We start from the raw sequence: 14,314 nt of genomic DNA, 5'->3' as shown, positions 1-14,314 counted from the left end.
TAGAATATTCAACAGCTTTCCAGGCATGTCCTTTCTGGGTCAGGGTCTCCACTGATTGGTGGGCATCAGGAGAGGGGGTCCTTAGTCAATGTAGCTGGTCCTGAGGTCAGCTATCCTTAGTTTTGCTGCTTTTCTGGGCCTGGAGATGAACTACAACTAAGGCCTAGATATTATCTCTAGGGAAGAAAGGTCAGGGTTCCAAACCCATGACCAGCCATATGCTAGGGAGGAAAGGTCACTCTGGGGACAAGGTCACCCTGGGGAGGAGGTCCCACCCTGTAGCTGTCCTTTGCTAGGCATCCAGTGCTTTCCGCCCTACTGACCTTCTGTACCTGGCCCATCGTTCTTGCTCTTCTCACGTCTGTCTACTGCCTACCACAAATAGTCATTGCTTGAATGATTGAAAGAAACAAATGAACAGTGATTAGAATATGAGGAAGGCTACCTAATCCAAGAAACTATGGGAATTTAACAAAATGGAAAGCAACAGCCCACTGGAAAATGCACAGACCCAGCCCAGGGTTTTAATCCAAATTCAAATATTTGCAACTTCTGGATGTTAAACACATAACTGTACTCAATTTCATTATGAATGATGATCACTTCCCTCATAGTGCTGCCTTGAGGATGAAGTGAGAACGCAATTAAGACACTTACCAGGCTCTCAATAGATGATCAGTATTGTTACTATTCTAAGTTTTTCAGGTAAAATGATAGTAAACCAACCTACGTATTGGACTTGAACATAAATACAACACACAAAATAATATTTTTCCCATTAGCCATATTATGGGAAAGCCATATTTCATCCCCCTGCATTCTCAGCCCACATAAATCATTTAAGTAGCACTTCGTTAGGAATGGGAAGGCCATTGAGAGAAGCCAGGATACTTCCAACCAAATTTTCCATTATCTGCCATCTGGCTTGATGAGTTGCACTTCCAATGTGAGGTGTCAGAGTGACATTCTTCAACTTCAACAAAGGATGGTCTCTGAAATACAGATGGGGAAGGCTATAGGAGGCTTATAGCATACTCTAAATTACACCTAGGTGTGACCACCATTCATCTAACCCTAGTATGAGGAACCTTACATGTTGTGGCGCAAAACACATATTCTAACTGCATCCAGGCCATTAGCACATAACAGTACAACATGCATGGTGGATTAAACACTGGCCCACAAGACAGAATAGGGCATTAGGGACATAGGTGCTGGTCCAGGGTCATAGGACAAGCAGAATGCACCTTTGATAAGGAGTGGCATCCAGAAGGAAACTAGCAGATTAGAGGGAGTTCTCTCCCAGGAATAAGGCACAGGATGAGAGTCAGCCTGGAAAGATGAGGTTTTTAGTGAAGTGGGTCAGGCAGACTAAACATAACGATGGATAACACTAGAACCCAGCATCGGGAGAGGGCTGTAACCTGACCCACCAGGGACTCCTGACTATTTTATAGACAGAGGCCATAGTAGCCATGTGACCAACCTAGCTATTGAGGTTCAAGGGGCACACACTTGGGATCTATGGACCCCAAATCCTATGGAAGCTCTTTGGGGGCACTTGTCACGATGACTGCCCCAGTCCCCGGGACTGATCCACTTAAGCAATATCCTGAAGTACAGCTAGCAGGGATAAGAACTCTTCTGAAAACACTTGTCCTCCCCACAGGCAGGCGGTGGGCCCTGCTATCTGACAGCACACGTTAGAAAATACAGAGTGACTGGCTTTGTCCTAACTGGTTTGGAACCCAGAGATAACTGAGTCATGACCAATTGTAACACCTGTCCATCATAATATCTGGGGTAGAGGCCAGAGCCAATTTTTTGTTTGTTTTGCTAATCCTCATCCGAGGATATATTTTTTTCTATTGATTTTTAGAGAGAGTGGAATGGAGGAAGGGAGGGAGGGGGAGAGAAAGAGAGAGAGATATCAATGTGAGAGAGACATATTGATTGGTTGTCTCCCACATGTGCCCCAACTAGGGCCGGGGATCAAGCCTGCAACCCAGGTTACGTGCCCTTAACTGGGAATCAAACCCAAAACCCTTCAGTGCGTGAGCCGATGCTCTACCACTGAGTCACACAATCCAGGGTGAGGCCAGAGCCAATTTTGTTGAGAAAGCATAGAAAATACCTCTGTAATTGTTATTGATTTGTTATGTGATGAAATTGAATTATACCATAACCATATTGTGATATGGTGTAACACTAGCATTGTTGGTAGAATTTAACTACCTCGTGCAAATAAGTCATATGATAATACTGATATTATTGATCAATTGTATTGGGAGGTTGAGTTAAAGCCCCCTCAGAATATGATACCAATTGGGAAATGACTGGCTCGAAGAAAAACTAGATTTAGCTAAATAGCAGCTAATTTATTCACTAATAGTACCGCATAAGTTCATCATAAGTTACAAATAGTGGTAGATCAATGGGCAAACAAACTAGTACAAAAATACAAAAATGCATGTAATGGCTTTATAGGATGGGTTAGTTGTTGCTTAAATCTATCCCTGCCCCAAACTGGCTCTTCCAAATGTTAGGCATAGTCACACTGATACTCTGGCTGTATCTGTCATATAAAAACTATAATAAATGTAGATGCTTCAATAAATATGATCATTTTGCTGTAAGATAGCCTAGGTCAAGGATCAGGGAATGGCCCATGTAGTAAAGGATTAACTCAGCAAGCAGGCTTAGAGTGCTCAAACCTGCTCACTTCGAAGATAGCCTTCTGGGAGATAACCTCTGAACACTTGAGATATACTGCCTATATGAGTGTCGTCTTATTCTTGGGACCTGGAGCACAGCAAGATAGTTTATGCTTAAATCTATCCCTGCCCCAAACAGTGGTATATGTGGTGAATGCCTGTTTTTGCTCACTTGGTATCCTGGCCCACTCTTCGTCATTGTAACCTCTGGAGAGGCTGGAGACTAAGTAACATATGTCAGACATGTGGGCACTCCATGCCTATGTGACCACTTGACACTGAGGCTTGGGCGTGCTGTCAAACACCATTGCTGGAGTAACTACTGTCCATACAACTCCACTGAGAGAGGACAACTGGAAGCTCACGCCTCCTTTCTCCTGGAATCCATCTGATATGCTGGTTACCTTTGCTGGTTTTAATCTGTATCCTTTCACTGTAATAAACTGTAAGTGTGATATTAAAGTGTTTCTGAGTTCTGTGAGTCTTTTTACCAAATCATGAAGCCTGAAGATAATCTTGGGGGCTCCTTACACTATTGGTGAATGAATTTTTTCTTTTAAAAATAATCTTGTAGTAAATCCTTGTGTAAGGCAAAGAATACTTATGCAGTATGATTTTAAAAATCCTAAAATCCCATTTTTACAGTAAGCAACAACAAAATGTCTCTCCCCCCCCCAATCAAGATGAAACCTCAAGTCTGTCTTATAATATAGAGATTAGAAATTAATATGGATGTGTAAAGATTAAACTATTCATAAAATAATTGCTGAATCTCGTAGCCACAAAAATCATTTTACATGGGACCCTGGGAGCACCACCTATTGGATTAAATTGAACTTTGGGATATAACCCTGGTAGTTGCCCTGTGACTTGTTAGTGAATCTAATAAAAAGCTCATTTTAGCAGAGTACACACTAGGGGTGATCACATGACTTCTAGGTTTCTGAGTAAGTGGACAGCTGTCTAAAATGTTCATGCTTCTTAATTTATATTGGAATTACTTTTTGTTCTGGATTAGTGGTGCTTAAACATTTGTTCTCAGGATATCTTTGTACTCTTAGAAATTGAAAACCCCAAAGAACATTTGTTTATGTGGGGCCTATCAACATTTACTGTATTATAAGTTAAAACTGGAAAACATTAATACAATAATACAGAAGCACACATTCCTTTAGCTGTCAGAGTGTCATTACATGTCATTAATAGTAAAAAATATAAGTGGAAAGTAAATCACATCTGACAGCATTGCGAATATAGTTTTGACTTCACAGCCCCCCTAAAAGGGTGTCAAGACCACCTTTTCAGAACCTCTGTAATGCCATTCAGCTGATAGGAATTTGATTAGTGGGTAGATATCAAAGTTGGAGGAATCAATGCGAGCTTAAAGACTAACAGCATCAAGTTTCAAAATAAATGTCAGAATCAGGGCTGTAGTCCTAACCGCCTGTATCTTTGGAGGTGTGGAAGCAGAGGCCAGACCATCTGCAGAACTGGATAGGTAGGCCCCTCCAGCCAAGACCCTACAGTTCTGTGACAACACAGCTTCAAAAGCCAGAGCGGTGATTGTCTGAGGAACCCCACCCCTCCATTTGGAAAGGACTGCAGATACTGTCTGGCTTCCTTACCTGGGCAGGGGCTCTGGGTGCGACACATCCAGCGCTGCTGCTCTAATGACTCCAGTCTGAAGAGCTTCCACCAGGGCATCCTGATCAACTAACAGACCTGCGTTAACGACACAAGTCCTCTGCGGTCACCACACTGAGGCAGTGCTCAGGAAAGACACTCTGGTCACATTAGCTGCTATACCAAACACATCCTGACCCTGTCCAAGGTCTGACAAAGAAACCGTGAACTTCATTCTGCTAATTCCCTGTTGGACTTTGTGAGCCTGCCAGGGGCCATGCAGTGTGCTAAGCCCACACCGACAGTTGCACCAAACTCTCCAATAACTGGCAGAGTCGATATTCATTTGACAGGCAAGGAAGCCAAGTCTCCTGGATACCAACTGGCTCATTTCACCACACCACCTCCCCAAACAGTCCCCAGATACCCGTTTTATACACACACTAAAAAACTAAACATGCCGAAACCGGTTTGGCTCAGTGGATAGAGCGTCGGCCTGCGGACTAAAAGGTCCCAGGTTCGATTCCGGTCAAGGGCATGTACCTTGGTTGCGGGCACATCCCTAGTTGGGGGGTGTGCAGGAGGCAGCTGATTGATGTTTCTAGCTCTCTATCCCTCTCTCTTCCTCCCTGTGAAAAATCAATAAAATATATTTTAAAAATCCAAAAAACTAAACAGCCACAAATGTGACCTATAACTGGCTACAAACACATACAGCACTACAAAAATGTCAAATAACTAAACTAGCACTAAGTTATTTTTTTAAAGTGAAGGCTCAGAAAATTCATCCTCTTACATTTTGCTTAATTACACCTAGAACCGTGGTCGGCAAACTGCGGCTCGCAAGCCACACGCGGCTCTTTGGCCCCTTGAGTGTGGCTCTTCGACAAAATACCACGGCCTGGGCAAGTCTATTTTGAAGAAGTGGCGTTAGAAGAAGCTTAAGTTTAAAAAATTTGGCTCTCAAAAGAAATTCCAATCGTTGTACTGTTGATATTTGGCTCTGCTGACTAATGAGTTTGCCGACCACTGACCTAGAAGATCAAACTGTGATGTCCCCACCCCAAGTAGATGCCTGAACCTGGATTTGAAAACTCCCATACTGCTGTGTTCTCATTCTTTTTGATACTAATTTGAGGTTCAAAAAGATGTGAAGACAAAAATCAGAAACATTTCTAAATAGAAGCTCACTGCCCCACCAGTCTAAGGGGGTTTTTCAGCCACTCAGGGGAAAGGTTGGCTAGAAATGCTGAGAGTCTAGCCTGGGGCTTTCCTCCTGCATGGTTTCCTAGCCACACAGACAGCAGGCCGGTACCTCTGCCAATGTTGACGAGGATGGCTGTAGGTTTCATCAGCCTCAGCTCCCTCCTCCCGATCAGCCGCTGGGTTTGGGGTGTCAGGCTCAGGGCCAACATCACAAAGTCTGACCGCTGAAGCAGGTCATCCAGCCTCTCACAGTAAGTGGCCCCAACAGCTTCCTCCTCCTCTGATTTCCTATGAGGAGATCAAGGAAGGAAAATCACATTCTCTAGTGAGAAATTCATCAAGTTGTGTCAGGAAGGACTTTCTGAGGGGAGCCGGGGACTCAGCCCTGGAAACCCCCTGGGCACCTGGCTTCTCAGAGCCGAGCCCTCAGTGTCTGCAGGATTTCACATCAGACCCACAGCTCCTTGAGAACAGGACCTTTCTCTCATGCATCTTTGAACCCCCAGAGTCTGGTACAAGCCTGATCGTGCGTCAGACATGCTTTAAGTCTCTGAATGTGGGCAAACACATGGCAGTTTCCAGAAAAACAAACAAAACAAAACAAAACAAAACAGGAGAGTGCCTGGATGTGCTGCCTGTTAAACAGGAGTGAGGACCCAAGGGTCAGATATAGGCAGGATTATATTTTGACTTCAGTCCAGTCTGAATTTCTGCTTTGGCTACCCAAAAAAGCTAATTAATTCCTCAACAGAAATGCCAAGCTTCAGGAGGTCACAGCATTCCAGGTAGCCACCACTGCCATACAAACATGAAATATAAAATTATACGAACCTGTCCTAACCTGTCTTAGCTGGGGACAGCTGGAGGAAAGATGAATGGCCAACACACCCAGCTCCCTCCTCAATGCCCGGTCCACAGCACTCACCTTGTCCTGGGGAACTCTGGCCTCTGCCTTTGCCCTTTCATCACACTGAAATTGTCTCCATTTGTCTTGGTGCAATTCCCAGTCCATTGTGCAAACAGTGATTGAAAAAGAGGAAGGGCTTGCCCTGGCTGGTGTGGCTCAGTTGGTTGGGCATCGTCCCATTCGATTGCCAGTTCGATTCCCAGCCAGGGCACATGCCCAGGTTGCAGGCTTGATCCCCAGTAGGGGGCATGCAGTGGGCAGCCTATCAATGTTTCTCTCATCAATGTTTCTCTCTCCCTCTCCCTTCCTTGCTAAAAAAAAAAATCCAGCCCTAGCCAGTTTGGCTCAGTGGATAGAGCGTCGGCCTGCGAACTGAAAGGTCTCAGGTTCAATTCCGGTCAAGGGCACATGCCCGGGTTGTGGGCTTGATCCCCAGTGGGGGACTTTCAGGAGGCAGCCGATCCATGATTCTTTCTCATCATGGATGTTTTTATCTCTCTCTCCCCCTTCCTTCCTCTCTGAAATCAATAAAAATATATTTTTAAAAATCCATACAAATATTTTAAAATAAATAAATAATATCAACTCCTTAAAAAAGAAAAGAGAAAGGGGATGGACTCTGACATAAAATCTCCCAGCTCACTGTGCCGCCATGAATTTCTCATCAGCCAGAATTCCATTCCATGTGGAATTCCAATCATGGGAAGCCACTGCAAGGTGGTGAACAATGGCCATCCTCTGGCTGATTTGCAGAGGGGATGGGTATTCAAGAGCAGGCCACCAGCCCCTTAGGGTATGTGTAGCTGAAGTGAGAGACAACTTGGGCTGGTTGGAGGGTTGTTTGGAGACAGCATCAATAGGACTGGGTGTTGGGCTGAATCACAAATGAGAGGAAATGGCTTTCAGATTGAATAAGTGAGTGGGTGAGCATATAGTTCAGTACTAAAGGAACCAGTCAAATTGCTCAGGGGGTGTGGACTGCATCTCCCATGATTAAAAAAAATCACTTCAGAAATAATAATAATAAAATAACACTTATAGGTGAGTTAAAATCTCTTTCTGGTGAAATTTTTTAATGAAAACAAGTCACAGCCACATTTCTAAGTAATCGTAATAATACCACAATCCTTTTCTGGACCATCAATCCCACTTTCTGGAAGAAAGAGTAGGGAGTCTTATGAAAAATGGGGAGTCATACATCCAAGCACACTCAAGGCAGTGATGGTGTAAGTTCTGCTCCGTTCACCTCAAGTTCACTCTGAACCTCACCTGCGTTTCCTGTTGTGGTACAGAATGTTCATTTCAAATGCCCGGGCCCGCTGAGCGACCTTGTAGCCAATACTGCCCATGCCGATAATCCCCAGGGTGGACCCCGTCACTTCCTGGCCCAGCCAGTTTGTGGAAAAGTTCTTCGTATCTGGTGAGGTGGCCAACTGGTGACCTAAGATACATGAGAATACAATGGGGAGTGGAGATGGTACCACGCAGAAACCCACAACCCTTCCTGGGACCTTTTGCCAAGGTCCACAAGGGTATGGGATGCTGGTGGCAGATCATGGCTGTCATGCATTTTTATGTGACAGCAAACAAATGTTGCTGCAGGGAATCAAGGGGAACAGATGGCAGTGTCCTCATAGCAAAACCAGCACTTCCTGGTGGAATGCTTTAAAAGAGAAATTCCTTTCACATCAAGGAAGGATTTCTGGTTAAATTTGGTTTTGGGCCCAGTGGTTGAGCATCGACCTATAAACCAAGAGGTCACAGTTCAATTTCCCTGTCAGGGAACATGCCCGGGTTGCGGGCTTGATCCCCAGTGGGGCCATGCAGGAGACAGCCGATCAATGATTCTCTCTCATCATTGATGTTTTTAGCTCTCTCTCTGTCTCCCTTCCTCTGTGAAATCAATAAAATATATTTTAAAAAAAGAAAAACTTGGTTTTGGGGTGTGTGTGTGTGTGACTGTATATGTGTGACTATATGTGTATGGCTGTGTATATGTGTGATTGTGTGTACATGTGTAACTGTGTGTGTGACTGTACATGTGTGACTGTATATGTTTGTGACTGTGTGTGGGACTGTGAGTATGTGTGGATGACTGCATATGGATGTGTGTGAATCAGTAGTCAGAAACAGAAAGAGACTGCATCTTGCTTCTCTCTCTTCAACCCCTTCACAACAAAGCTCCATCAGGAGGCTGGGCGAGTGTTGAGCTGCTACACTGACTTTCCTGGGGATGCCTCCAGAGATGTCCAATGTGTGGACAGATGGGATTCTGCTTACTCACATGTAGGCCTTCACTCTTTGGTGGCATGCTGACCAGTCAGTGCATGACCCCCTGGGCATTTCCCAGTGGCGCTGAATTAACACATGCACACACTTCCCACATGGTATGTGAGTGAGTAGCATTTGGTAGGGCTGCCACCAGACAGACGGCTGAACTACTTATGCCTGGGACTGGGCTTGGGCACTAAGTGGGCTGCAAATGACCAGGAGGGGCTCCAAATACCGAGTGCCACCAAGTCCTGGACACAGTGTAAAGAAATCAGGGCCAGGAAAGGATTTGAAGTTTGAAGGTTAAATTATATTTGTCATCTATAATAATAAAAGCGTAATATGCTAATTAGACCAGACGACCTTCCGGAAGAAGCCGGGGCTGCGAGGGAAGCCCAGGTCCCGGGTGCCAGAGGGAAGTTGGTGCCGACAGCCGGGGGAAGGAAGGCCTACTCTTGCACAAATTTGGTGCATCGGGCCTATAGTGCATTAATAAGTATCTGCCATCTGATCTCTCAGAAAAACCAGTATCTCCAACATGGTTTACCTTCCACCACTCTCCGGGCTGCCGCCAGCAGTAAGGCCATCCCCATGTCTGCCGTGGGACTGGAAACAGCCTGCGGTGTGTTGGCCACCTTCACGCCAAAGCTGGCGATGAGCTTCAGGTCTAGGTGGTCTAAACCGGCTCCTGCATTGGCAACAATCTTCAAGGCGGGCAAGCTCTGCAGGAGCTCATGATCAACAACTGGCTTTCTGTTCCAGATATATACAGCCTGGATTTTTGGACCCGCTTGTGTTTTATTTTCTAGAAGGTCTTGCATGGTAATGAGATTAAAGTGTTTCTGCAACTCTCCGACATGATCTTTACATATACCAGATGGCCCTTCAAATCCAGACACCAAAACTCCTGGTAGGTCCTGATCCCCCATGGCCTGCAGAAACACAACCATGATTTCTGCTATCAAAATAGAGCCTGTAAGAGAACAACCCATATGCTCTCCTGCTACTCTTCAGATTTTCTACATTACAACAAGGCTGCAATTCATTAGGAAAGTCAGTAGACCCAGAGCTCTGATAGCACCAGTGTCTCCTTCATACCCTCTGAGCTGCCTCCAATGACATCCTCCGGGTAACCATGCATTGGTGGAACCCCAATCCTGGAGTGTGCTTCTAGTGAGGAGAAATGGCAGAGTGATGTGTTGGGAGATCACTGCCTGTCTCCCCTCCCCCTACGCTGGGAGGCAGCCTGTGCAGAGGCTGTGACTGAGCTTGGAAGCAGATCTAAGAGGCCTGCCAACAACTAGGTGAGCATTGAGGTGACTGCAGCCCTGGTCAATACCTTGTTTAAAGTTTCATGAAAGATCCGGGTTGAGGGGGGGGCGGGGGCGGGCAATGGTAAGATATGTACACATATAATACCTTAATAAAAAAATTGAAAAAAATAAATAAATAAAGTTTCATGAAAGATCTTGGGTCAGAACCACTCAGGTAAGACGTTCCCGGATTTCTGACCTGAACATCTAGGAGATAATAGATGTTTGTTATTTCCAGCCACTGAAATTTAGGATAATTTGTTATATATGCAGCTTTAGCTACTAAAATTGTCTGTGAACAAAGATGGGATACTATAGAAAGTAATCTCACAGAGTGATTGGATCATAAATTCCTAACTGGGCAGATCACTGCAGTAGTCATGGGAAGGCAGATAACTTTTTAAGTAAAAGGTTTATCTTTGCCTTACACAAACCCTGCCTATTGTTTTTATGTGTCTAAGTTAGCATACCTTTGAAATGCTAGATTAATCCAATTTATGAGAACCCCTGAAGTGTGACCACCCTCAAGAGGGGCATGGTTTAGCCCTAGCTGGTTTGGCTCAATGGATAGAGTGTCAGCCTGCGGACTGAAAGGTCCCAGGTTCGATTCTGGCCAAGGGCACATGCCCGGGTTGTGGGCTCGATCCCCAGTAGGGGGCGTGCAAGAGGCAGCCAATCAATGATTCTCTCACATCATTGATGTTTCTATCTCTCTCCCTCCCTCTCTGAAATCAATAAAATATATATTAAAAAAAAAAAAGAGGGGCATGGTTTAGTTAACTCCCCTGTAATCCAATCCCCCACCTGCTTTCTCCCACCTTCATTGAATCTTCCTTACATTACCTCCTTGGTTCCAAATGCAAAAAGAAACTGAAAACTGCCATTTTGGGGGAGCACTTGAGATCCTGCCTCCAGCAACAGTCAGTTTTGTCTCAAATAAACTCTTATAAATATTCTCTATAGGTTTGGAAGTTCTTATGTCGACATGACTTTTTTTTTTTTTTACTGTGACAATAAAAGATATTTGTTATCTGTCAAATGAATTAAATAAGGTTTTACATTCCTTGTTACTGCTAAAAATAAGATATTTCTGACATTTCATAGTTTTCCTACAAAAGTAAAACCTGTTGTGTTTCAAGAATTGAGGTTAATGGAGAAGGAACCAAGATGGCGGCATAGGTAAACACCTGAACTTGCTGTCTCACACAATCACATCAAAACTACAACCAAAAGAAAAAACGGATATCATCCAGAACCACGGGAAGGCTGGCTGCATGGAAGTTCTACAACAAGAAGGAAAGAGAAAAGCGCATCTAGACTGGTAGGAGGTGCAGAGGTGCGGAAGAGCGTAGGTATGGAGACGCATGGAAACAGGCTGGCAACTGAGTACACTGTGGTCTTTTTCAATCTGGAGGGAGATAAAAATTCCTGACTGCTCTGAATTCCAGTACCGGGCGAGACTCTGGGGACTCAGACTCATATGGGGAGAAACTGAACTGTCTGGCATCCGGCCAGAACACAAGGGCGGCTTTCTCTCAGAGGTAGTCACAGCGTTCATTGTTCCTGCACAGGGCCGCTGGACACAGAGACCCAGGGACCTATCCTGCACAGGGCCAATGGGCAACCATTGCTGTTTGCACTGCCCCATGATTTCCTGAGAACACGCCCCACCCAATTTACAACCCCACCCAAGCTGTGCGCAGAGGTCTTTGCATATGAATGGCTTGGCCTTTTGCAACTTAACCTAACAAACTGCAGCTGGGTCAAAGAATCCCAGAGCTTTCAAAAGAAGGCCTAAGTCTGCTCCTCATTCCTTTGGGAGCAGGAATACCTCCATAACATGCTACATGAAAGGAGTTCTCAGGGCTGCCAACCTTCCAGGAGAGGTTGAGTAGTAGTATATTTCTCCTACATAAAAAAAAAAAAAGAAGGCCTAAGGCTCTTCAGCAGCCTGCATTGCTTCACAGCTGTGCCTCATCTGGGCACCTCCAAACCCCAAACTAAGAGGAGGAATCTGCAGATCTCTCTGTAGCTCCTGCTGGTTGGCCTCAGGCAGGGGTTGACTTTGTACCTCCTTGGAGATCCAAGAGCCAGTTCACCCAGTGGTCAAAATGAGACCATGCCAGACTTCAACTCTTCACATCCATAAGAGACACACTCAGGAGGCAGACTCAGTGAGCACCAAAGCCCCACTGAAGCAAGTCCTGCACCATAAGGGTGTCTCCAGCTCAGCAGTTCTCCCATTGTAGACACAATTGGTCCTCACAGCCAATTGGTCTGAAGGTCAATTCTACCCTACTGCGGGGGCCAGATATAGCGGGGATCTCCCTTCTCCACGTCTAGCACAGAAAGAGAGATGAACTAGTCCTGAGTGGAGGGGGCCAGGGATTGAGAAATAAAAGAAAGAAAGAAGACGCAGAGATAGATTTATAAAGCTGGGAGCCGGGTGGGACGCTGCCTCCTCTGATGGAGGGACAGGGACCCAGAGCCTACGCAGCGTGTTTATTTATACCCCCAAATACCAGGGGGTTTCACTAAAAGTTAGGATCAAAGGAGATTGTTTGCATTCTTGAGTAGGCCTGAGCATTCCTGGTGCTTGACTGGATTTACATATCAAAGTTACAATCCCTGACACCTGGGCAGAGTTAAGAGTCAGTACTGATAACACGTCCAGCCTTTTTGGGGAAGCATGTTCCCAGGGTGTGGCTCTGCCTAGCGCCCTGAGTTCAGCTGACAATAATTAAAGAAATGCCCATGTGCCTTCCCAGGGGGCCCTCTACACCACCCAGTGATATCAACAGCAATCAAGGCTTAACTACAACAAGACTGTGCACACAGCCCACAAAGGGGTGTACCAAGAGCATCCACCTCAGGTGACTGGGAAGTCTGAGCCACTGGGCCTTTTAGGACACCTAGCACACAAACCCATTGTATCAACACAGGGAAGCAGCCAAAATGTGGAGACAAAGAAACATGTAACAAATGAAAGAAATGGAGGAAAGCAAAGTATAGGATATAGAGTTCAAAACCACGGTTATAAGGTTACTCAAGAATCTTCTAGAAACCTCCGAGAAATTTAGTGAGACCCTCAAGGATATGAAAAAGGACCAATTAGAAATTAAGCATACACTGAATGAAATAAAGAATAATATACAGAGATCCAACAGCAGACTAAAGAATCTCAAGAATCAAGTCAAAGATTTGAAATATGAAGAAGCAAAAAACATCCAACTGGAAAAGCAAAAAGAAAAAAGAATTTAAAAATATGAACGTAGTGTAAGGATCCTCTGGGACAACTTCAAGCATACCAACGTCCAAATTATGGGGGTGCCAGAAGAAGAGAGAGCAAGATACTGAAAACCTATTTGAAAAAATAATGACTGAAAACTTCCCCTACCTGGTGAAAGAAATAGACTTACAAGTCCAGGAAGCACAGAGAACCCAAAACAAGAGGAATCCAAAGAGGACCACACCAAGACACATCATCATTAAAATGCCAAGGGCAAAAGACAAAGAGAGAATCTTAAAAGCAGCAAGAGAAAAACAGTTAGTTACCTACAAGAAAGTACCCATATGACTGTCAGCTGATTTCTCAACAGAAACTACATAGGCCAGACGGGAGTGGCAAGAAATATTCAAAGTGATGAATAGCAAGAACCTACAACCAAGATTACTCTACCCAGCAAAGTTATCATTCAGAATTGAAGGTCAGATAAAGAGCTTCACAGACAAGAAAAAGCTAAAGGAGTTCATCACCGCCAAACCAGTATTACATGAAATGCTGAAGGGTATTCTTTCAGAAGAGTCAAAAAAAGGTGAAGATAAAAATTATGAACAACAAAGTGAAAACAATTACATATCTATCAACAAGTGAATCTAAAAATCAAGTGAATAAAAAATATGATGAACAGAATAAACTGGTGAATATAATAGAATTGGGGAATAGAAAAGGAGTGGACTGACAATTCTTGGGGGGAAGGGGTGTGGGGTGTGGGAAGAGGCTGGACAAAAATCGAACACCTATGGACGAGGACAATGGGGGTGGGGTGAGGGCATGGGCTGGGGTGGGAACCGGGTGGAAGGGAGCTATGGGGAGAAAAAAGAGGAACAACTGTAATAATCTGAACAATAAAGACTTATTAAAAAAAAGAATTGAGGTTAATGAATGCATCTTTGGGTCATGATTAAAAATGTTTAACATTTGTTTAAAGCTGTTTTAAAAATTTTTTGGACTTCAAGATAAGAAGATTTTAGTTTACTTTTGCGGAGAGGAAGCATGA

The 14,314-nt window shown here is 44.6% G+C and overlaps 1 protein-coding gene across 1 annotated transcript; it reads right to left on the bottom strand.

Annotated features, from left to right (window-relative positions):
- Nucleotides 1–835: 835 nt before the first annotated feature.
- LOC307106896 (glyoxylate/hydroxypyruvate reductase B-like) lies at nt 836–9,650 on the bottom strand (the record flags this gene model as incomplete). Its single annotated transcript, XM_079783673.1, has 5 exons — nt 836–992; nt 4,340–4,436; nt 5,653–5,831; nt 7,720–7,891; nt 9,269–9,650. 5 exons carry the CDS (start codon nt 9,648–9,650, stop codon nt 836–838), a joined length of 987 nt encoding a protein of 328 aa, XP_079639799.1.
- Between the last annotated feature and the right edge of the window lie 4,664 nt (nt 9,651–14,314).

The sequence above is a fragment of the Cnephaeus nilssonii genome, assembly GCF_951640355.1.
Source record: "Cnephaeus nilssonii genome assembly, chromosome: 11".
In the NCBI taxonomy this organism is placed as follows: Eukaryota; Metazoa; Chordata; class Mammalia; order Chiroptera; family Vespertilionidae; genus Cnephaeus; species Cnephaeus nilssonii.
Note: the sequence above shows the minus strand (reverse complement) of the source record. Positions and strands in the feature narration are given on the sequence as shown.